Source organism: Ambystoma mexicanum, chromosome 2q (genome assembly GCF_040938575.1).
Source record: "Ambystoma mexicanum isolate Mex_15411 chromosome 2q, UKY_AmexF1_1, whole genome shotgun sequence".
Lineage (NCBI taxonomy): Eukaryota > Metazoa > Chordata > Amphibia > Caudata > Ambystomatidae > Ambystoma > Ambystoma mexicanum.
In genome coordinates, this window is record NC_090924.1 from 1,008,088,180 (window position 1) to 1,008,111,391 (window position 23,212).

General features: G+C 45.0%; 1 protein-coding gene across 1 annotated transcript in view; it reads left to right on the forward strand.

Moving 5' to 3' along the window:
- Positions 1-23,212, forward strand: part of LOC138568827 (ferroportin-like) — a 467,510-nt gene that overhangs the window by 247,115 nt on the left and 197,183 nt on the right. Inside the window, exons 5-6 of the mRNA XM_069646598.1 lie at positions 4,134-4,293; positions 4,773-4,888. Coding sequence (XP_069502699.1) covers positions 4,134-4,293; positions 4,773-4,888 — 276 coding nt within the window. The remainder of the gene's footprint in view (positions 1-4,133; positions 4,294-4,772; positions 4,889-23,212) is intronic.

The window sequence follows — 23,212 nt, forward strand, 5'->3', positions numbered from 1 at the left end:
GTCATGTCAGGTAGATCATTGGAGAGATGAGAGCTTTTCTGATAACCAAAACCTATCGATGGTTCTTCCCAAATATGGTGATCCTTCATCCAGGTTCTTCCTTTTGCCATAAGGTTTGCATTAGCTTTCATGTGAACTAGGATGTGGGCTTGCCGGATTTTCACCATAACCCATGCTCTGCAAAGGAAGAAGCATTGCACACTATTGATATGGCTACAACTCTCTGCATTTACAAAGATAGGATGACTTCCTTCTGAAGATCAAAGAAGAGACTTCATCTCCAATGGGGCAGCCTTAAGGGAAAGAAACCAGCTTCTTCCACACTAAGCCAATGGGTTAGCCCGATGATTACCACCCCATATTCACAGGTGGAGATTCCCTTGCCCACAAGGCTGCAGGGCCTCTCAACCAGGGGTATAGCAGTCTCATGTACAGAGATAGAATGAGTGTCACTGAGAAACATGGGTAATGCAGAAACCTGAGCCCCCCCCCGCCCCCCTGACATGTTTAGGAAGCACTACCATCTATCTGTTGGTGGAGTTCAGTTCAATGATTCTTCAGGTTTCACACTCATGAAGAAAATAATAAAAATACACTTAAATATCGTGTTCATATTGAATGGTTCTTAATCTTCAGTTCTTACTGATTGTATGGCAGTACTGCTTGGTATGTCGTCATTCAGTAAGAATTGTGATGAGGAAGGAGAAACCGGAGATAATGGCCAGATTACATATAGTAATCTACATTACTCGGTTACAAACAATTTTAAACTCTTTGGGAAACTGGTCGCTAAAGGCTGGGAAGATGAGAGAGGGGAAGGAGAAGACTCAATTACACAAAAGCAATGAACGTCTAACTTCCGAGAGCTTTTTTACGAGCACCAGGTTGGTGGGAAACCAATGCGTGTTTCAGGAGGGCAATAATGATATGACATTTTCCCAGGAAGAGATAATGGTCACATTTCCTCTTTTAAAAAAAGGGAAAGCAGCGGGTCCTGGTGGCCTGCTCTCGGACATTTTTACTAGTTTCCCTCAATGGTGGGCTACGATTTTGGAAAGGTTATTCAAAGCTGTTGTAAAGACAGATGTGGTTCCAAAGTCCTGGAGATGTGGTCCCTGATTCATGGAATTATCTGCGCGTAAAACCCAGTTTTGCGCACCATTGTGCCCGAAAATCCCCATACCTCAAACAGTGATTTTCGGGCAGAATGGCACGTAAATCTGAGTTTTACGCACAGATAATTCCATGATTAGGCTGGTGGTGTGATAGTCCCAATACTTACAGGCCCAATTCCTTATTGGATGATTCCAGCAAAATGTTTTCAAAATGCATATTGGTAAGAGTGAAGGAGTGGGCGCAGCATAACAATATTCAGAAACCTTCCCAGGAAGGTTTCAGATGGGGTTATAGTACGGTGGATCATTGTTTCATTTTGAATACCTTACACAATTTCTACACTATTACTCGGGGGCAACGTGCTCGCCTTGGAAGCAAGATGACACGGAGCAACACAGGTTCGGTCCGTGCTTAGAAATCTCTGGGTATTAAGCGCGTTATAAATAACCTATCATATATCATATCATTAGGGGAGGTAGAATCGACACAGCATTTCTCGATCTTGAAAAGGCATTTGATTCCATTCACAGAAACATCTTATGGTGTAAACTCCATGAAATAGGCATTCCAGGTGGACTTTTGAAGCAGGTCCAAGTAAGCTATGTGGATACGGAGGCCTCAATAAGATATTCTAGTTTGGGTTCTGCAACGCTGTTATTTCCTACTAACAAGGGGGTGAAGCAGGGTTGCCTGTTAGCTCCTTTATTGTTTATTTTATTTATGTTGGATTTTGATCCCTCTGGGGCCACAGGAGATATGTATACACAAAATAAAACTCGTTACAGTGCACTTCTGTATGCAGATAATATTGCCATTGTGAACATAACACCAAAGGGGCTCCAACAAGGGTTTAAATATGCCAATAATTACCTTGAGAAACATAGTCTGAAATGAAATAAGCCCAAGACTAAAATAGTGTTTAATGGTAAGCCAGATAAACCTTTGAGGTGGTCCTTGAATGGGGTAACATTTAAAGAGGTTGATTATTATCTGTACCTAAGACTTCTTTTGTGTAGCAATGGATCATTGGCTAGACACAATAAGCCTGGTTTTTGAGAGAGCTACACTTAGACGCAAGGGGCTTCTCCGTTTTGACTGCTTGTATGGAGGTTACAGACTGGATAAGTGCCTGGAAGTGGATACGGCCAAAGTTCTTCTTTGGTGCTCTATGGCAGTGAAGTTTGAGGATATCAGAACTGCGGACAGTTGGAGGCGGTCCAGAATATATTCTTGCTCAAGATAACGGGGCTCCCCCCTGTAACGCCAGAGAGCGCCCTTAGGACTGAGATGGGGTTGTTGAGTATGGAATCAATGGTGTATGTACATTAATTAACCTATTTGTCAAAAATACTTCCAAGTTTCCCGGTTAACCACAATGTGAAAGAGGGATTCCTAGACATGAAATCCTCACCATGCAGTAAAAATATAAATGTTATAATACTGCCAATACATTTTTGTTCAGGCATGGAGGGGCCTTTTTAAATCCTGACTCATTAATCCATCCTAAATTAGCTATTAAGGATATGATGGGCAGTAGGGCCAAGGAGTTAGATATGCAAAAAATGCACTCTTTGCCCTCTTTGGCCACAAACATAGAGCTTCGCGATTTTCCTTTGTCAGCTGGGAACTTTCACCAATTTAGATCCCCATCCAGTCGTAGGATTGTGTTACAGATACGCTTAAATTTACTTCCGCTTAAAAAATGTTTGACTTGTATAGCAGAATCATCCAAGTGTATGTATGCTCTCGGACACATAATACTTAAGGGGCTTTATATTGATCTGTACATGCTATTTAGCAGCTCGAGAGCTTTTGATTCTATCTTTTTTTAAATATAACAAGTTGAAAACATGTCAAGAAGCAACGCACTTTGTAATCAACTATGGTGATCTAACATTTATTTATGATCTTGCTGTATGTTACTGTAGCTTGAAACTCTGAGTACAGAAGTAAGCACGCTTGTGGGGGTTTTGAGAGGCAAACTGTAACAACTGAATATGCCCATTGACTTGCATTGGGATGAGCGATATTTTGGAGAGAAAAAGGTGGTGAAAAGACACATTGGGAGTCTATTCTTTTACTGTGAATACCTTAGGGTAGTGGACATGTATCCACACCCCACCTCCAGCAGTATGTAGTACAACACCCTACAGCTGTGACACTATATAGAACAAAGCTCACTCATTCTGATGCTTAATTATTCTCTTCTCTTCTAAATGAGGAAAATCCTGACAGTTATGAGCCATGGATGAATTTCTGTAATGGAATTCCCAGCTCCATACAGCTCCCTCAACTTGGTGCACATCTCTGGACTAATGACTTAGGCGTCACAGATATAGAAAGTGAAGTAGCTCAATAACAAAGTAAAATGGATACTTGGGAGGCTTTCTTCAAGACAGTGTCCTGTAAACAGGTTTGGACAGTGGAGGAGTGATACCCAAGATGCATACATATCTGCATTTTAATTGTTCTTAGAGCACAGCCATCATTACTTGTTGCCCCAATCAGGGTCTGTTGACATTTTCCATCCTGTGTGGACAGAAAGCATCCATGTGAAAAGGTCTGAACACATTGCAAGTGGCCAGAAGCAGTATCAAGCACTCTGCTGGAGGTTATCATTTTCATGTTGGTGGGGTGCCCTCACCTCTCAACCACACAAACCCAAAATCCAAAGGAAAGAAATAAAAAAAGACGGCTCTAACCTCAGTGCACATTCCAATAAAGAGACACCTGTTGAAGGAGTTTAATATGCTAAGCAAGTGGTAAATGAGATGGCGTGACCCAAAACCCAACCCAAGATTCAAAGGAAATACGCAAAAAATGAAGCCAAACTGTTTGCAATGATTAGTATTTTGGAAAAAACCCTAAACAGCTAAGCTAAGTATCTTAACGATCCTGCAATAGACAGTCTTATGCTAGCACTCTGGAATATAATGAAATGAGTTATTTCTGTTCACTTTGCTTTACTGTATAAGTTGCCAATTTCTTACATTATTTCTTCCTTTTCTGTTTTCCAGGGGGATCGAATGTGGCATTTTGCCATCTCTGTGTTCCTGATTGAACTGTACGGCCATAACCTACTTCTGACAGCTGTGTCTGGTTTAGTGGTAGCTGGCTCTGTGTTGGTGTTTGGGCCATTGATTGGAGACTGGATTGACAGGAAGCCAAGAAATACAGGTATGCATGCATGGGTTGCACGGAGTGTCCGGCCTGCGTAAAGGTTGGCAGGAGTGTGTGTGTGACACTTTTGTGTGCTCCTCTTTGTCTTAGGTTTGAATGGACCGCACTTTTAACTTGCCTGAATTGACAGTATTTGGCGATAATATAGTTCATCAAAATGGGAATATAAACTTGAATGACTTAATTTTGATTACATAAGCCATTTTGTAAAAATAAATAATTCAATTCAAAACCGATCAATTAACCTGTAAAGGCTCACATTAGTGTTATCATTGCCGATTGGGTGTGGTCCTCACAGGAAGATTGGCTTTCCACTCAATGATGTGACATGGTTCCCACTACCAGACAGCCAGTTGTGCATATGTAGTGAATGGATTGGAAACATGATAAAACGAAATGTCTGAGCTCAGAAGGAACATTCAGACTGTCACCGGATATGTAAACTGTATTGATAGCCTATGTATATTGTTTTTCAGTTGCCCACGTATCCCTCTTCATTCAGAACTCCTCTGTTACTGCCTGCTGTATCGTGCTGATGCTGGTATTTTCCTACAAAAGTGAAATTGAACAAATTTGGCAAGGATGGCTTACTGTAAGTTTATGCCCATTGATCTGCGAAACTCAATGTCCTACTGCTGGTCTACCTGATGAGTTTACCCTATCTATTCAGGCTATCTGTTTTGTTGTATTTGTGTAGGTGTATCCCAGCATCTTTGTATTTTTGCATCTTATTAATTTATAAAGCGCTTTCGCCAAAGCGCTTTATAAATGCAATATCTATTTCCAATCTGACTGGCTATTTGCCTGTGTCTCTTTTGGTTTTGGTGTATCACCATAAAAATATGGCTGAAACCATTGCCACACAGAGGAGAGAGAAGTAAAAGTGGTCTAGGAAGCAGAATATCTGGTTGGTATGGCAACTTGTATGCCGCATATATTGGCTAAACCACTAAATGTTATTTCTTGTTACATTTTGCAGCACAATCCAGTTGGGTTTCTTTAACGCTATTTCTTTCAATCTAAAACGTGAAGCAAGCAGTGTGTCTGGGCTTTCATGGGAGGGGGTGGGGGGTGCATGCACTTGTGTTCTTTGTCTGCTTTAGCTGCAGCGCTGGTATTAAAGGGAAACGATATACTTTTTCCCTCTTCCCTTCTCCCCAAGCCCATCAAGCAGAAGCACTGCTGCAACTGTAACAAAAAACATGGGCTGCTCTGTTTTTTTTTTAGTTTGGCTATGCAGTAGCAGCTTGGAGTAGCATTGCCATGTAAGTGAGTGAAGACAGGAAAGCAATGGGGTGTGAGGAGGGACACCCTACCTGTGGGTGTTCTTTGGTAATTGTACCCACTCACTGACTACCCATGGCCATACTAGTCCCTATGGCTATTGTTAGGGAGAATTCTCATATATGGCTAATTTCCCTTACCTAGAGAGTCCCTCAGCAGCTTTGCTGGATTTCTAGGATTTTTTTTTTCACCTGGTAAAAGTGAGAGCCCTTTTTCCCACTCTTACAAGTGTTTTGCTGTGTGTGTTTAACATGTTTGTGTTCATAGACTGTGGAGCCTCACCTACTCCACAGGCATCATCTTTTTACTGTGTGTTACACAGTGCCTTCAGTGCAGTGACACAGGGTTGTCTTTTAGACTTCCCACTCAGACTCCATTTTATGGGGCTGACTACTGTCCCCCAGAACATGTAAAGTTGCCATTAACTTTACTAGTCTCTTTTAAAACTGCAGACCCAGTACAAACCATCTTACATGGAGTACTGGAAAGGGTTACTACTTAACCCTTTTTGTCTGTTTCTCTTGGAGTATTGTTTTGCTTCCTTTCCATTAAGACTTGGCTGGTGGCAGTGGTAACTACCCTATTTTTTCTACCACTGTTATCTTAAATAACCATGGTATTGTTTTAGGCTATCCTGGTAGCCTCAAACCTAAATCCGCTTGACCATATTGTTTTTAATATTGCTCCGGCTGGGTTTAGTCACCATTTCTATTTGGAAAAGTCTTTCTCGTGTTCGTCTCTACGCGCCAAACCAGGTTTGATTCTTTTGTTCACCCTTTTTTCACGGGCTTCTGCACAGAAGCCCTCCTTTAGGCGCCTGAAAGTCTGGGTAGGCAGGATGTGAGGGAGGGGTTTTAGGACCCCTGCCATGGGTTCCCTTGGTAACCCAAGTCGCACTCCTGTTTGATTGGCTGGGTGACTGTCCCCGCCAGGATAGCCACCCTGCTGTGTGATTGACAGCCAGGCTGTGTGAATGGGGGAAAACTGCATAAAAAGCAGGTCTCTGGGTCTGGAAGAGCAGAGTTGCCACTGGAACGAGAGAACCGAAGAGGAGCTGATAGAAGAGGACCCCTACAATGACTGAATCGCTGGTGAACCCCTGCTGCAGGTCCGAATCTTCAGACCCCAACGACCGAGAGGATCTTCCAAGAATCTTCTTCCCTTGAGCTAGTGGGACCAACCAGTTCACCCAAACTCCAAGCCAGGACCCCCTCTTCTGGTCGAATTTGCTGTACAGAGCTACAGTGGGCCGGATAGCCAGGAAGGTCGGAACCGCTTAGGTTTTAAGGAGCACACCTTTTATTTGTTGCTTTACTCTGCTGCTGGTTTCTTCCCTGGGTAGTGCAGGACCCTCCAGTCTTCCTACTTCGTGTCAGTCCGACAGTCGCTTCAGGAACTGTTAGCCTGCTGGAACTACCAGGAACGTCCACCACAGCCACAGCTTCTTCTCCATTTATGGTACTGTTCAACATCCGGTTTGTTCGTTTCGTCCAGCCGCGGTGGAAGGGTGTGAAACCTTTCGCCAATCCGAGGGCTTGTCCTTCTCTTCTCTTTAAGCTAACTTTTCTACCAACCAACTTCATTCTGAACTCTTGGCAAAGACTTAACCGCGGTCTACCCTGAACTGTGTGATCTTGAGCAAAAGACTTTTGTCCTATTTACTTTGGCCCTAAGCCTATTTTACTTGATCCCATCACTGTAGTTTCTCTTTCTAGATCGCCCTGACTACTTACCTGCTGGTACTGCTTCTTTCTGCCTAACTTTGTCTTTCCCTCCTTTTTTAATTAACAGAGTGCCATTTTGCTCCCACTTCATTTTGTGAGCTTAACTTGTCTGTCAACTATTGGGAATGGTGTGGTGTATTAATAGTGAGACTTTTGAGTCAGTGTTTGCTTGAATCATAGTAACTGCTGTCCTTTGTGTAACTATTTGATACTGCTCACTTGCTCTTGAGATAAGTCTGGCTGCTCAGCCATTGCTACCACTTTACTGTGTAGTACAGGCTTGTACCAAAGGTGAATTTGTGCTGCCACTTGTAGTCCTAATTGTGTGTAGTGTTCCCAAAGGGTACTGCATATAATTCTGCCTAACAGCTATTCCCACCCAATACCCGCACCTCCGCCTGTGTTTGCACTCTGCTTTCTGAACACCCTTCTGAAGGGTAATTGATTGCAGCTATAAACCAGCTCTTTGTGTAATAAAACGGTGCTAACCAAGTGTGCCTTCAGTCACATGGTTTATAAGTAGTATGTCGAAACATGCATCTGCTCCTTGCACTGTATTCCTGTTCAAAACAAGCATTGGCACATCCAACTGTTTAGACTCTTATGGCTAGGTAAGTACCATTATGACAGTTCCTGGGAAATGTGGATCACATGACTACACAACTATTGGTTATGTCATTGCATGTTTAAACCCCTCCTAAACCAAGAGCACTATTATGCCTTATCGAAGCCCCAACAAAACGAGGGCCCACTCCATGTTTTCTGTACCCCACTGTATGCCCACCACACTCTACCCCACCCTACTACTTTATTTTAATGCACCACCCTACCCAACTTCACTACTGTACCTCACCTAACCCTATCCCAACTAACCACACCCACCTACCCCACCTCATTCTACCCTACCACTCTTCCTCACCCCACTGCCCCACTGAACTACTCAACGTTGCTTCTCTTCACCACCTCATCACTCTACCCCAGAACCATTATCGCTACTCTACCCCACCCAACTAATCTACTCCATCCACTCTACCACAGTACTTCACCCCACCAACTAGTACCTTAACCGTACCTATTCCACTCTACCTCTATCGACTATACTCCAAAGCCACTCTACCCTCACCCCACCCAACTTTGTCCCTAACCCACTCCAACTCTACCCTACACATGCTATCTCACCCCATCCTGCCTCATCCCACTCTGCCACCACCCCAACCCCACAGATACGCAGCATAGAAGTCACTTTTATTCCCTAAAAAGAGGCAAATACTCCCAAAAAATAAAATATGTGTACAAATACTCTCAACAAAAAATAGGAAACAAAGGATACATCAGATCCTACACCTTATTACACACACAATGTTCCACATATATGTTCCAAATGGTGGTACCATCAGAGCAGTGCCATGAATTACTCTTTCCAAAAGAACTACGAATTACAAAATTATATCTGTTTTAGAGTTCCCATATGTTTTTGCTCACCTAAAACATACTCACGCTGGGAACGGGATTTACACATATTTACTCCCAAAAAAGTCATTTTGTTCCCAACTTCAAAAAATAGGAAGTAAAATTCTCCCACTTCAAAATCCTATCTGGAGCCACGCCACCAGGCATTCCTCCTTACATCACCCAATATACTCACCTCCAACCCATTCTACCCCACAATACTTTAATAGACCCCACTCTACCCCTACACCATTATACCCTCGCCCCACAACTCCATGCCATCCCACAATCCTACACTACCCCACTCTACCACACTGTACCCCCACACACTCTACCCCATCCCACTGTATCCCACCCCAGCCTACTCCACCCCCACACCAGCACCTCTGCCCACACTCCCACCCCATTCTACCACCACTCACCCTACCTCATCCCATACTCTCGCCTCACCCTACGATAATGCTATTCCCAATCACCTCTACCCCACACCACTTTACCCCACACATTTTAAACCACCCCACTCTACCAGCTCACCCCCACTATCCCCCAACTTTACTCCTTGATAACATATCCCACTCTACACCTGCTCACTTCCCACTTCCTCCTTACCCCAATCTCACTTTACCCCTAGCACATACCACCCAAATATACCCATAGGTCGCCCCACTCTTGCTCATCTCACCCTCTCCCCACCCACTCTATAGCCACCCACTCTACCCCACCACACCCCAGTATACTCCTAACCACCACATACTATGCCTACCACCATACTACTCTAAACACTTGTGTACAGGTGTGTTATAAATGACTTACTCTTACTGTTAATCCTATTCCACGGTACCACCTACCCCCACCCTACTCTACCCCATCCCATTCTATCCCTTCCCCAATCTACCGCTACCCCACTCCACCCCAGCCACCACTCTCTACCCTCCTTTGCTCAACCTCACCTCTCTAGTCCCCACCTCTCTAGTCCTCACCCACTCTACCACACTCCTCCATACCCAAGAGCCACTCTCTACTCACTAATAACACTTTGACATCCTTATCAATCCCCACCCATGCTACTTAACCCAACTTTTCCCCATACACCCACCCTACCCAGACTCTTCGACTTTACCCCACCCTACTCTACCATCACCCCATCTACCCCACACAAGCTACCACCCACAATATACCTCCACCTAACCCCACTATACCATTTCCCCACCCACTCTGCACTCAAACCCGCCCCACTCTTCACCTATCCCACTTGGCCGCTACCTCACTTTACCACCATCCCACACTCATACCACTGACCCACTCTTCCACTACACCTACCCACCCTACCCCCGCCCCACTCTCCCCACCAACCTTCCCCACTAATCTATCCCACCCCACTATTCCACCCCACACCACTATATGACCACTTTATCCTGCCCTACTAACCTATCCGACCCATCAGCCCAACCACTCTACCTCACCTCACCCCACAATACCCCACCTCAGCCTCTGTATCCCACACTTCCCCACCTACTCTACCCTTCCCCACATACTCTACCCCACCCCACCACACTCAACTCCCACTAATCTACCCCAACCTACTCCTATACCCCACCATTCGTCCCCATCTATCTACCCCACCGCAGTATGCTTTGCTAACCCACTACTCTACCCCTCATGCTATTCTAACCCACCCACCTCTGTAACACATTCACCAATCTACCCCACTCCTCTACCCTCTCTACCCTATCGACATTACCCAGTCACTCTACTTCTAGCCCACCACCCACTATCCCCAACCCTGACTCTACCCCACCCCAACCTACTTTATCCCTGCACCCCAGCCCTCTTTAATTCCCAATCTATGCCTACCTACCCTACTCTGTCCCCACCTCTACCCCACTTGATTACTCTACCCCTCCCTACCACTCTACCCAACACTACTACATTACCCAATCCCCTCTATTCCCCTCTCACCACACTCTACCCCACTATGCCTAGCCCACTCTATCCTATCTCACCCCCCACACTACTCCCACCCTCTATACTTCTAGTACTCGAACCCCACCCACTACTGTGCCCAATGCTTTTACCCACTACTCTACCATACCCCAATACTCTACCCCACTCTTATTACTCAACTCTACACCACTAGTCTACCCCTCCTTGACACCACTGTTCACTGACCACATCTCAATGCACCTGACCCATTCTACCCCACCTCAACCCACTCTAACCCTACCCACTTCCCACTGAACTTAGCCCCAACACACTGCACTCTTCCCCTATTTAGTCTACCACTACCCCTCCCTTCTCTATACCTGCCTCTCCCCTTTCTACCCATACCACATTCCTAACCCCACCTCACTCTACCATCAACCCACCCTACTTCACCCCCACCATCATCGCAATATATGCTTTTAGTAAGCCTTCAACAGAGTAACCTCCAATATGTTTTGTAAGATTCCTCAATACTGTAAATGTATCTATTGCTTTGATAGATACATAGTTCTGCAGGGTTAGGTCTGATATTTTGCTGCTGACAATTGCCCCTAGATATTTAAACAATTCCACTTGTTCTATTATTGAATCATTAATGCCCTAGGTTTTTAATCTTACATTACGTGGAACTCCAAACGACATAACCTTTGCGAGAGTAAAGTGACAATACTGAATGGAACGCTGAAGGCCAATAGGGATCTTATCTAAAATGACTACAGCATCGGTGTATCCGATATACTGCACAGGAACCGTATCCATTTTAGGACGGAAATTGTTAGCATACACAATAGGTTCATACATATCTGCAATACAAAGGTAAAAAAACAGACGTCCGAGCACCGACCCCTGTTTGAAAACTACATTTATACAACAACAAAAAATGATATTCACCTGCAAAATTCAGCCTTTCATTTATCGTTGTGTTAGTATAAAGTTGTAGCATGAAATGAAGCAGACCCAACGATTTAGCCCACTTATATACTTTCTGTTAAAGAAGATTGTGGTTCAAATTGTCAAACGCAGTTGTGTAAAAAACGAAAGTGAATAAATAGCAATCGAGATGGTATATTATGGCCGGTATCACTGGCAGCGCCAAATCCTGTTTGAAACCTATGCAATATGTTTTTATCCCAAGCCCATTTAATTAATGATGCCAATAATAAATTGACTTAAGTTTTTCTCGATGAATCTGACATTTCTAATGTACATTAATTAGAAGGTCAAGCACTATCTCCTTTTTATAAATTGGATTAATAAGAGAATTTTTCACGAAGTAGGAAAACTGCTAACCTGTGTATTTTTTTTTAATACGTCACTCAGTCTGTTTGCCCTTAAATCTGGATTACTTTTAATAATAAAATTAGCCAGGTCCATGAGGGCCGGGTGCCCTTAAGGGTTTTATTTTTTTGATTGTTTCATTCATATCTTCTTCTGTAAATTTTTAATCTGAAGAGTGTAAACTCGCCCTTGATACACAGCTCTTTCGCTCTACATACACAGCTCTTTCGCTCTACATACACAGCTCTTTCGCTCTACATACACAGCTCTTTCGCTCTACATACACAGCTCTTTCGTCTTTGCAATAATACGATATACGTAGCCCAAGTACTCCCAGTAATTGGATTTATTTCCATCTTAGCTTCACCTTGTTTACAATTTTGATCAGATGCCAAACCCCCTTTGTATCATTTGATTTAAGCACTCTAAGCATTAACTCCCAGCCTGCTGTTTGGGCTGCCAAGTTATGACAGCATAACCAATTTTTATACTTTGTTTTAGCTTTACTGAAATTGGCAGATCTAACTGAGCTAGTGAAACCATGGTTCTTATTACTAAGACATATAATACGACATAGGATTCTCTTTTTCCCCAGTGGTCTTAGCATCATAAGGCTTTGCAGTTTTACTAAAATGGACTTGCATATTATTCGCTTTTTCAAAGAAGGAAGCCAAACAATTGACCCATTTAAATCATCAATGGAAAGACCAACTGCCTCCATTAAATGTTTACAGTCTGTTAGTATATGTGTATTCATTTTGTGTACATTGTTTCCATTGCAAATAATTAGATTACCCACAATGTTTCTAGATATCTGTTTCATTAAGCAATTCTTTACTTATCCTGGAGCAGTTGACAACCTCATAACCAACACTGCATGATCACTGTAATGATAAAAACGCATAGGTTTACGCTTTTTACCTTTTTAGATAAGCTATCATTAACACAATATTAGTCTATGGTACTCTTTGTCTGTCCCATTATTTATGTGTATTAATTAACATTATTTCCAGCAGTGCTACTTTTCACATTCAAAAGACCATAGTAGTTCATAGACATGGACCAATTAATGAATTGCTCAAGTGTTAGCAGTATATAAGGATACCTTTCATCTAAATGACATGTGATCCCTCGGGGTTCACCCCAAAGCCATGATTCCCCACCCCTTTTTAATTTATTTTTTAATCAAAAAATGTATAAAACATCAATTAATTTGGTATTTCTTTTTCAAATATTAATGATAATTTAATTTCCTTTTTAAATACAAATATTTTTGGGGGATCAAAGGACTTTTAATTGCCCTAATACATATGTTAGGACTGTGCCCCCCATCAATGCGGTTAAACGATGGTGGGGTGTTCCTAATGGTCTGAACAGCTCTGCGCCATTGGCCATGTTATCACCTGTACGGATACTATGCAGTTTATGAGGCGGGTGGTACATAGTGGGTCGTGCAGGGGTTTTGAGCTCTATATAAAGGCACCCCACAAATTAGGTTACAAAGAAGATCAATAAATGTGTAAAAGAGTATTTTTAAATAAATAAATATTTATTAAAAAGATACTGCCTTTTGATATACAGCGCACAACGTGCAGCACACAACATGTAATCGACAGATAGTCTTTAATTCTGAAGCGCCCATCAGTTTTCACCAATTATTATTACACAGAGAGATGCTTTTACACCTTTACTTACTTAACCTGTGTGCCTAAACCCGGAGTGTCTAAGTGTGGAACTGCGATTCGAACCTCTGTTGCTTCACCTTGTCTTGCTTACAAGACACTTGTGTTGCCCCTAAGCTATCCTCCCGGCCCCTGTATGTATAAATATTTATAAAAAAACATGCCACTTTTAATCTACAGTGCACAATATGTATTCAACAGATAGATCTTAATCCTGAAGACGGCTGTTGAGTTTAACCTTTTGTGGTACAGACTGCACTGAAGCTCTTGTGGTTAAACACAAGTTTATTAGGTTCACAAATCCACATGGACAGCAGGTGGGTACATCAAGGAAACAGGTATACTTCAGGTAGGTTAAGTTCATCCTTAGAGAGACATCCACTGGTGCCCCACTCACTCAAGCTCCAGATCCCAACTGACACTAGGCGGAATCTCCAGGAGTCTTGCATCACAACCTTCCATATTCAGATTAACCTCAATACATACAGACACAGGGAAAGGAAAGCCAAGTGTAAAACACAACACACCTGCCCCCTTATATAACGAGAAACAAACAGGGGAGAGAACAGAAGGAAAAACTCCACTAACCAAAGCAATTAACTATCCTTCCAAAAGCCCTTCTGCCAAGACAAAACGCTCTGAGCAAAGAGCTCAGTTCCCTCTGAACTTTAAACTGCTGACACATAGCACACCCCCCCAAGACATACAACTATTCTATAGCCAACCAACTACAGAACACAAAACCAGGGAACCAGCCCACAATCCAACACAACCAAAACCACCCAAGCATACACACACAACCATCCTCCTCCATCCACCATTCAGGGTTCCTAACCCCACTAGCGGCCTAAAGCCAGATTACCACTTCCCCCTCAAATGGCACCTAACATGCCGGGAATCTACATACCCTACACACTTTGGCACAACAAATGCCGGGAATCTCTATCCCCCCACACAATGTTTGGCAGCACTAATGCTGGGAATCTCATCCCCCACCAATATCTGGCACTACTAATGCCGGGAATCTCCATACCCCACCACACCACAATATTTGACACCACTAATGCCGGGAATCTTCATCCCCACCACACCACAATATTTGGCACCACTAATGCTGGGAATCTCCATCCCCCACACACAATATCTGGCACCGCTAATGCTGGGAATCTCCATCCCCCACCACACCACAATATTTGGCAGCACTAATGCCGGGAATCTTCATCCCCACCACACCACAATATTTGGCACCACTAATGCCGGGAATCTCCATCCCCCACCGATATGCACCAACCATTTCCACTCATCTCAACACCACCACTGGAAATGTATTGCATTATCCATTTGGCAAACAAGAGTACTAGACATCATTGAGTCCAATATGTTAAACTAACAAATTCCTTCTTGATGGTTTTCCTGTGGGCAAAAAAATATTTAGTTCATAGAAATAGTGCAAAATAACATCTCAACTTCACGTTTAAAACATCAGCAAATTTTCCTCAGCGAGTCCCCCCGCCACGCCAGAACTCTCCATCACCACTATTTGGCACCACTAATGCTGGGTATCTACATCCCCCAAGAATGCCGCAATGTTTGCCAGGAATCTCCATCCCTCACACCAATTTGCACCAACCACTTCCACACATCTCATCACACCCCTAGGCAATATGGGCATTAAACATTTGGCAAACAAAGAGTTAAGCACTCAGTTGAGTCCAACATTTTTTTTCCACTGCAAAATCTTTCATGGTGATATCTCTGTTGAAAGAAAATCATTACATTATCTAACCAGTTCAACACTCAACTCCATGAGACCACATCATATACAGTTATTGAAATCATCAACCCACTGTAACGCTCACCTGACTCCCACGGAGGCGCTGGCCTGGTTTGCGCTGTTGTGACCTCGTCTAAGGTGATGCGCAGGGGTCGGGAGACGGACTGGACCGGGCCCCAAATCTGGCTTGTCTGACTCGCAGAAGTATCCTTCTGTAGGTGAAAATAGGGGGTTAACTGTCTGCGGGGTAATGCAATCGGCCTACCACTTACCCCTCTCACCCTCCTCAAAACCCTTCTGTGCTTCCCCATAGCGTCTCACCTTAGGGTCTGGAAGGACGAGCTCTCCATCCTGCTTACCAACGCAGGGGCGCGTTGGTATCCAGTTACTTCACTGGATTTTCGGATTGGTGGGAACCAAACTTGCTTGGCTTCCAGGTAAGTTTTTGATAAGTGGTTCCCCTTGTGTCCATGCATTAATGTTCTAATGCTAGTGTCTTTTTCCCCATAGGGGCCGGGGTACGGAATGCCGGGGAACAGGCACCGACCCGAGATGAGAGGTGAAATCCTTGTGGAAATCACGTAAGTCTTTAATGAGCATCTTGGTAATGTCTTTTCATTCGCTCATTAACGCTGATGTCTTTTTCCCCTTAAGGGCCGGGGTCCGAAAATGCCTGGATGCGGCGCGGACCCGAAACGAAAAGGGAATGATCCAGCAGGTAAGTCTTAACATGGAGATTTAGCTTCCCTTTTCCCTTCTTTCTCTCACCTTCGTTATTGTCTTTTTCTCCCTAGGTGCTGGGGCGCGACTGTGAATCCGGATGGTCGCTGCAGAACATGGAAGCGCCCTGTAAGATGAGTAGAATGAGGCGCTGCAGCGATCGATGTGATGTGCTTTTAAAAATAAATGTCTTCCTTTTCAAGATCGTCGGCGAAATGTCTCCGGGATGCAGATTTAGCAGGTAAGGCCTTTTCCTTCTTCTGTTCTCTTGTTCCCTTCCTTTGCAGGCGATTCAGGATGCTGGCAGGCGTGGCAGAAGTCAGGATGCAGGAGCAGACACGGTGAGCGTCCAGCTGCTAGATGCAGAACAACGCGAAGCACGTGTGGCTGATCGGGTGTGGTTTAAATAGCCTTGGAAGAAGTTCCTAGAATGTGTCCTTCCTCCAATCAGGTATGTATCCTTCCCCGACCACGCCCAGGTGGTAAATGAGTCCCACAGGTAAAGTAGTTCCTTTCAGGCCTCAAGGAGGCTGGGGTTCTGCAGCATGGTCTGCATCAGGTATGGCGCCAGGACTGACGTTTTCTATGAGCCTGGCGCCATAGGCGCCAGGACACTGTCCAAAGGGCTCCTATAAGGGGTTGCTGGGACCTTCCCCGGGGACTTGATGTCGCTTTCGGGGACGCAGGGCCTGAGCCGGCTCCCCAGGAGCGGGCATCGTGACAGCACTCCCCCCCAAGGCCCCTCCCAAGATTGTTCCCTCTGGGGCTTTTGGTTTGTCTGGGAAGAGTCGGTGGAATTTCATGACTAATCGAGGTGCATGCACAGGGTCACTGGGTTCCCACGACCTCTCCTGAGGTCCGTACCCCTTCCAATCAATTAGGTAGAAAAGCTTTGACCTAAACATTTTTGAATCTAAAATGTTCCTCACTTCGAATTCGGGTTCCCCATCTATTTGAATAGGTTCTGGATGTTTGAGTAGTCGGGTTCCGGGTACCACTGGTTTCAGAAGTGACACATGAAAAACAGGGTGAATTTGCATATTAGCTGGTAAATCAAGTTTAACCGCTACTGGGTTAATTATTGCCGTAATAGAATAAGGTCCCAGATATTTTGGGTTAAAAGTTCGGGGCCCTTTGAGCGGTAAATGTCTGGTAGCTAACCACACTTGATCCCCAATCTGATACGGAGGTGCTTCACTCCGATGTAGGTCAGCATTCTCCTTGTATTTTCTCTTGGCTTGTTGTAAATGCGTGGTTGCCTCTTTGAAGGCTCGGGTAATGGTAGAATGCAGATGTTCTACTGCGGGCACTCCGAGGTTCTGAGGTGAGTCGAGGTTTGAGGTTCGAGGGTGATGTCCAAACAAGGTATAAAAAGGACTATGGCCAGTTCCAGAGTGTACCGAATTATTATATGCGTATTCGGCTATCCAAAGAATGTCTTTCCAGTTGCTTTCAGATTGCTGTAACATACACCGTAAGTACTGCTCAAGGGTCTGATTTGTCCTCTGTCTGACCATCGGTCTGAGGGTGGTGACTGGTCGATAATCTTACGTCGATTTGTGCCATTTGACAACATTTGCGCCAGAAGTGGGAAATGAATTGGCTTCCCCGGTCAGAGATTAGTATAGATGGGAATCCATGTAGCCGAACAATATTTTCGAGGAATTCTTTGGCTAGGACAGAAGCTGAAGGTAAACCTTTCAAAGGAATGAAGTGGGCCATTTTGGAAAACAAATCCACAATTACCAGAATGGTATTGTATCCCGAACAAGGAGGCAGGTCCGTAATAAAATCCATTGATAGGGTGTGCCAGGGTGCTGGCGGTACGTCTAGAGGTTGGAGGAGACCGGCTGGTCTTTTCTTTTGACCTTTATTTTGGGCGCAAACACCACAGGACATCACAAAAGATTTAACATCTTTTCGCCAAGAGGGCCACCAGAATTGTCTTTTCACCTTTTCCATTGTCTTGGCAATACCGGGGTGTCCCTCTATTAATGTATCATGATAACCGGAAATAACTAGCTCGTGTAAATACTTGTGTGGCAGGAATAAGCGTCCTTGGTAATTAAGTAAACCATTATCTATGGTAAAGTCTGATCCCTTTTGTATCCAATCTTGTAGGACTGTAGGGTCCAGGAGTTGTTTCACTCTGACTTGAATGTCTTCAAGCGTCTGTAACGAAGTCATGCCTAGAATTCTCTGTTCGGGAATTATTGGTACTGGTTCTGAGTTTGTATCAGGTTCTCCCATTCCAATTCGGGATAAGGCGCCTGCTTTGCCGTTCTTGCAGCCAGGTCGATAGGTAATCACGAAATCAAATTCAGCGAAAAACAAAGCCCGTCGGAGCTGCCGTGATGACTGAGCCTTGGCGGTTTTCAAATACTGTAAATTCCGGTGGTCAGTGATCACTGTGATGGTATGTCGAGCGCCAAGCAGGTAATTCCGCCAGGCTTTAAAAGCGGACTTTATGGCTAACAGTTCTTTGTCAGTGATTGCATAATTAATCTCTGGTGCCGAGAATTTTCTGGACCAAAATGCTACGGGATGCAGTTGGTTGGTTTCGGGATCTCTTTGAGACAGAACTGCTCCCATGGCTAGGCTGGATGCGTCAGTTTCGACGACATACGGGAGATCTGGACGTGGGTGTTTCAATATAGGTGCCGAGGTAAACTTAGCTTTTAAATCCTGGAAGGCCTGCTCGACTTCTTCAGACCATTCAAAACGTTTATTTTTCCTCAAGAGTGCAGTAATGGGTTGTACTATGCATGAAAATTCCGGGATAAACCTGCGATAGAAATTGGCAAAGCCGAGCATGCTTTGAACCCGTTTTACAGAGCTAGGTGATGGCCATTTGAGGATGGCATCCACTTTTCTTGAGTCCATTCGGACTCCTTTGGGTGTCAGGATGAAACCGAGAAACTCAACTTCTGTGGTATGGAAAACACATTTCTCCAGTTTAGCAAATAGTTTGTCTTGGCGCAGTTTTTCCAGAACTGCCCTAACGTGTTTTCTGTGATCAGATTCCGAAGAAGAGTACACTAGAATGTCATCGATATAGACGACAACACAAACATCGATGAGTTCCCGAAGGACATCATTCATGAAGAATTGGAAGGCAGCAGGCGCATTGCACAACCCGAAGGGCATTACCTGGTATTCAAATAATCCATACTTAGTACGGAAGGCCGTTTTCCATTTGTCGCCTTCTTTTACTCGCACCAGATGATATGCCCCCCGGAGGTCTAACTTGGTGTATATGCAAGCGTCCTTTACCTGGTCAAGGAGTTCAGGGATCAGAGGCAGAGGATAACGGTTTTTAACCGTTATCTGATTCAATGCGCGGTAATCGATACAAGTTCTGAGGTCGCCTTCCTTTTTAGGCACGAAGAACAAAGCCGAGGATGCCGGGGACTTTGACGGGCGAATAAAACCATTGGTGAGGTATTGATCCAAATATTGTCTCAGATGCAGGTTCCCAGGTTCGGTAAGGGCATAAATCCTGCTACAAGGGGGCTGTGCACCGGGCACCAGATCGATTTGGCAATCGTACGATCGATGAGGAGGTAATGTGTTGGCCTGTTCCTTTTGGAAGACGTCCTGAAAGTCTTGGTATTCCGGAGGCAATTGCATGGAGGCAGAGGTTACAGATGCTAGATTAATCTTCAGGTTTTCTGGATAACAGGTTTGTGCACAATCCGGGAAGGTTATTCTCTTAGCTCGCCAATCAATTTGAGGATTATGTGTCTCTAACCAAGGAATTCCAAGAATAACCTGAAACTGTGGGGCCTTGATTACATCAAACACAACTGCCTCCCGATGGCCGTCGGGACCAATAAGAGTCACCTCAGTAGTGGAATGCGTTACCGGTCCAGAGGCAATTTCAGTTCCATCTACTGTGGTGATGACGTCTTTGCTGGTTTTAGGACGGAGAGGGAGGTTAATCCTGGAGACCAACTCACGGTCCACATAATTTCCAATAGCCCCGCTATCGATGTATGCCCTTATTGCATGCAACTGCTTAGGCTGTTCTGGATCTACGAGAACCATTGGCACTAAGAATTGCGAGGTCTGAGAGTTAGTTTTCAAGCTCGGCAAGCGGACCCCTACGCTTGTCGGGCTGAGTCGTTTCCCGAAACAGAGTCTTCAAGGTTTTTATCAGCGGCCCCTACCGCCTTTCGGGGCGGTTTTGCCGGGCAATCTCATAGAAAGTGTCCAGAGTTCCCACAATAAAGACATAACTTTAATTGCCGCCTCCTTTCACGTTCCTTTTGAGTTAAAGGTCCTTTAACCCCACCAATTTGCATAGGCTCTGAGACATCAACTCTCTTGGGGTTAGCGTGGGTCTTGACCAACACCCGGGTCTCAAACCTGGACTGATCTGCTTTTCTGTTCTGGAGTCTGTGATTCAATTGGACCACTAAGTCTATATATTCTGTGCATTCTCGGGGCGGATTTACAACTTGGGCCAGGACATCTTTATGTTCTCCACGTAAACCTCGATAAAATAACGTGATTCTCTTATCCTCTGGCCACCCAGTTTCTACAATTAGTCTATTAAAGGTTGCAATGTAGGATAGGAGATCTTGATTGCCCTGTTGCAGGGATAGAAGTTCATCATCCAGAGCCTGCCCCTGAGAGTGTCGAGCAAATAACCTTTCCATGCTTGCTTGAAATCCTTGAAAATCATGGAGAATCTGATCATCCTGAGTAACCAGTGGAACTGACCAATAGACAGCGCAGCCGCTGAGATATGACAATACAAAGGCTACTTTGGTCTGATCATTAGGGAAGGCCCCAGGCCTGCATAGGAAGTGCAAACGACACTGATTCATGAATACGGCGAATCGTTTGGGGTCCCCAGCAAAGCGTTCGTGTGGGGCCAGCGGCATGTTTCCAGGTAGATTAATATGCACAGGGTTACTGGGAACCACAGGAGCGGGGTTCCCTCCGGAACCGGGTAGAGGAGTTTGTCCAGCTTGACTTTGCAAAAGCTGTCTGGCCAGGTCATCAGTTCTTTCCTTTGATATTATTAATTCCCTCTTGAGGGCATTAGTCTCTTGACGAGCGGCATGTACTTCGGCCCGTAATTCCCCAGTAATTGGGCCAACTGATCAGTCTCAGAAGTTTCCATAGCGCCTGGGTGGGAATTTGTAGGAAGGCTTTGCGTTCTGTAACGCTCACCTGACTCCCACGGAGGCGCTGGCCTGGTTCGCGCTGTTGTGACCTCGTCTAAGGTGATGCGCAGGGGTCGGGAGACGGACTGGACCGGGCCCCAAATCTGGCTTGTCTGACTCGCAGAAGTATCCTTCTGTAGGTGAAAATAGGGGGTTAACTGTCTGCGGGGTAATGCAATCGGCCTCCCACTTACTCCTCTCACCCTCCTCAAAACCCTTCTGTGCTTCCCCGTAGCATCTCACCTTAGGGTCTGGAAGGACGAGCTCTCCATCCTGCTTACCAATGCAGGGGCGCGTTGGTATCCAGTTACTTCACTGGATTTTCAGATTGGTGAGAACCAAACTTGCTTGGCTTACAGGTAAGTTTTTGATAAGTGGTTCCCCTTGTGTCCATGCATTAATGTTCTAATGCTAGTGTCTTTTTCCCCATAGGGGCCGTGGTACGGAATGCCGGGGAACAGACACCGACCCGAGATGAGAGGTGAAATCCTTGTGGAAATCAGGTAAGTCTTTAATGAGCGTCTTGGTAATGTCTTTTCATTCGCTCATTAACGCTGATGTCTTTTTCCCCTTAGGGGCTGGGGTCCGAAAATGCCTGGATGCGGCGCGGACCCGAAACGAAAAGGGAATGACCCAGCAGGTAAGTCTTAACATGGAGATTTAGCTTCCCTTTTCCCTTCTTTCTCTCACCTTCGTTATTGTCTTTTTCTCCCTAGGCGCTGGGGCGCGACTGTGAATCCGGATGGTCGCTGCAGAACATGGAAGCGCCCTGTAAGATGAGTAGAATGAGGCGCTGCAGCGATCGATGTGATGTGTTTTTAAAAATAAATGTCTTCCTTTTCAGGATCGTCGGCGAAATGTCTCCGGGATGCAGATTTAGCAGGTAAGGCCTTTTCCTTCTTCTGTTCTCTTGTTCCCTTCCTTTGCAGGCGATTCAGGATGCTGGCAGGCGTGGCAGAAGTCAGGATGCAGGAGCAGACACAGTGAGCGTCCAGCTGCTAGATGCAGAACAACGCGAAGCACGTGTGGCTGATCGGGTGTGGTTTAAATAGCCTTGGAAGAAGTTCCTAGAATGTGTCCTTCCTCCAATCAGGTATGTATCCTTCCCCGACCACGCCCGGGTGGTAAATGAGTCCCACAGGTAAAGTAGTTCCTTTCAGGCCTCAAGGAGTCCGGGGTTCTGCAGCATGGTCTGCATCAGGTAAGTGCACCCAAACACTTTCATAATGAGCCTGGCGCCTATGGTGCCAGGACTGACGTTTTCTATGAGCCTGGCGCCATAGGCGCCAGGACACTGTCCAAAGGGCCCCTATAAGGGGTTGCTGGGACCTTCCCCGGGGACTTGATGGGTATCGTGACACCCACATTGTCACAGACTCTCAACAATGTCCCACACTCTGGGACCAAGTAGTCCAAACTCAACAATACACAATGACATTTTGCATATAGCTCTCGAAATTTTCGGGCCTCTCAAGACTATAGCTAACTTGTTCAGTATGGCACTTCTCCAACACAGAATAATGAACCTTGCACCAACATGTTCATGGTTGGTACAGGGACTAACCCCATCACTTGCCAGGTTGTGGGATGTATTGACCCACTAGGCTCTGCCCTGCGACATCACTGTGTGCTGCTTTCACCAGAACCAATAAAATGGCCACAAAAAGCCCTGTGTGCGCTAAAACCTCTGAAGAACTGCGCAGTGAAACCGGAAAAATGGATGCCAATCTTCTTTGCCTGTGGCAGTGATGGAACAGGAGACCACACTGCCAAAACCTGGCATTGGGCTGCTCACAGAGTAAAATGGAAAATACCTGAAAAGTCAGTGCTTCATTGCAAGGAAACCCA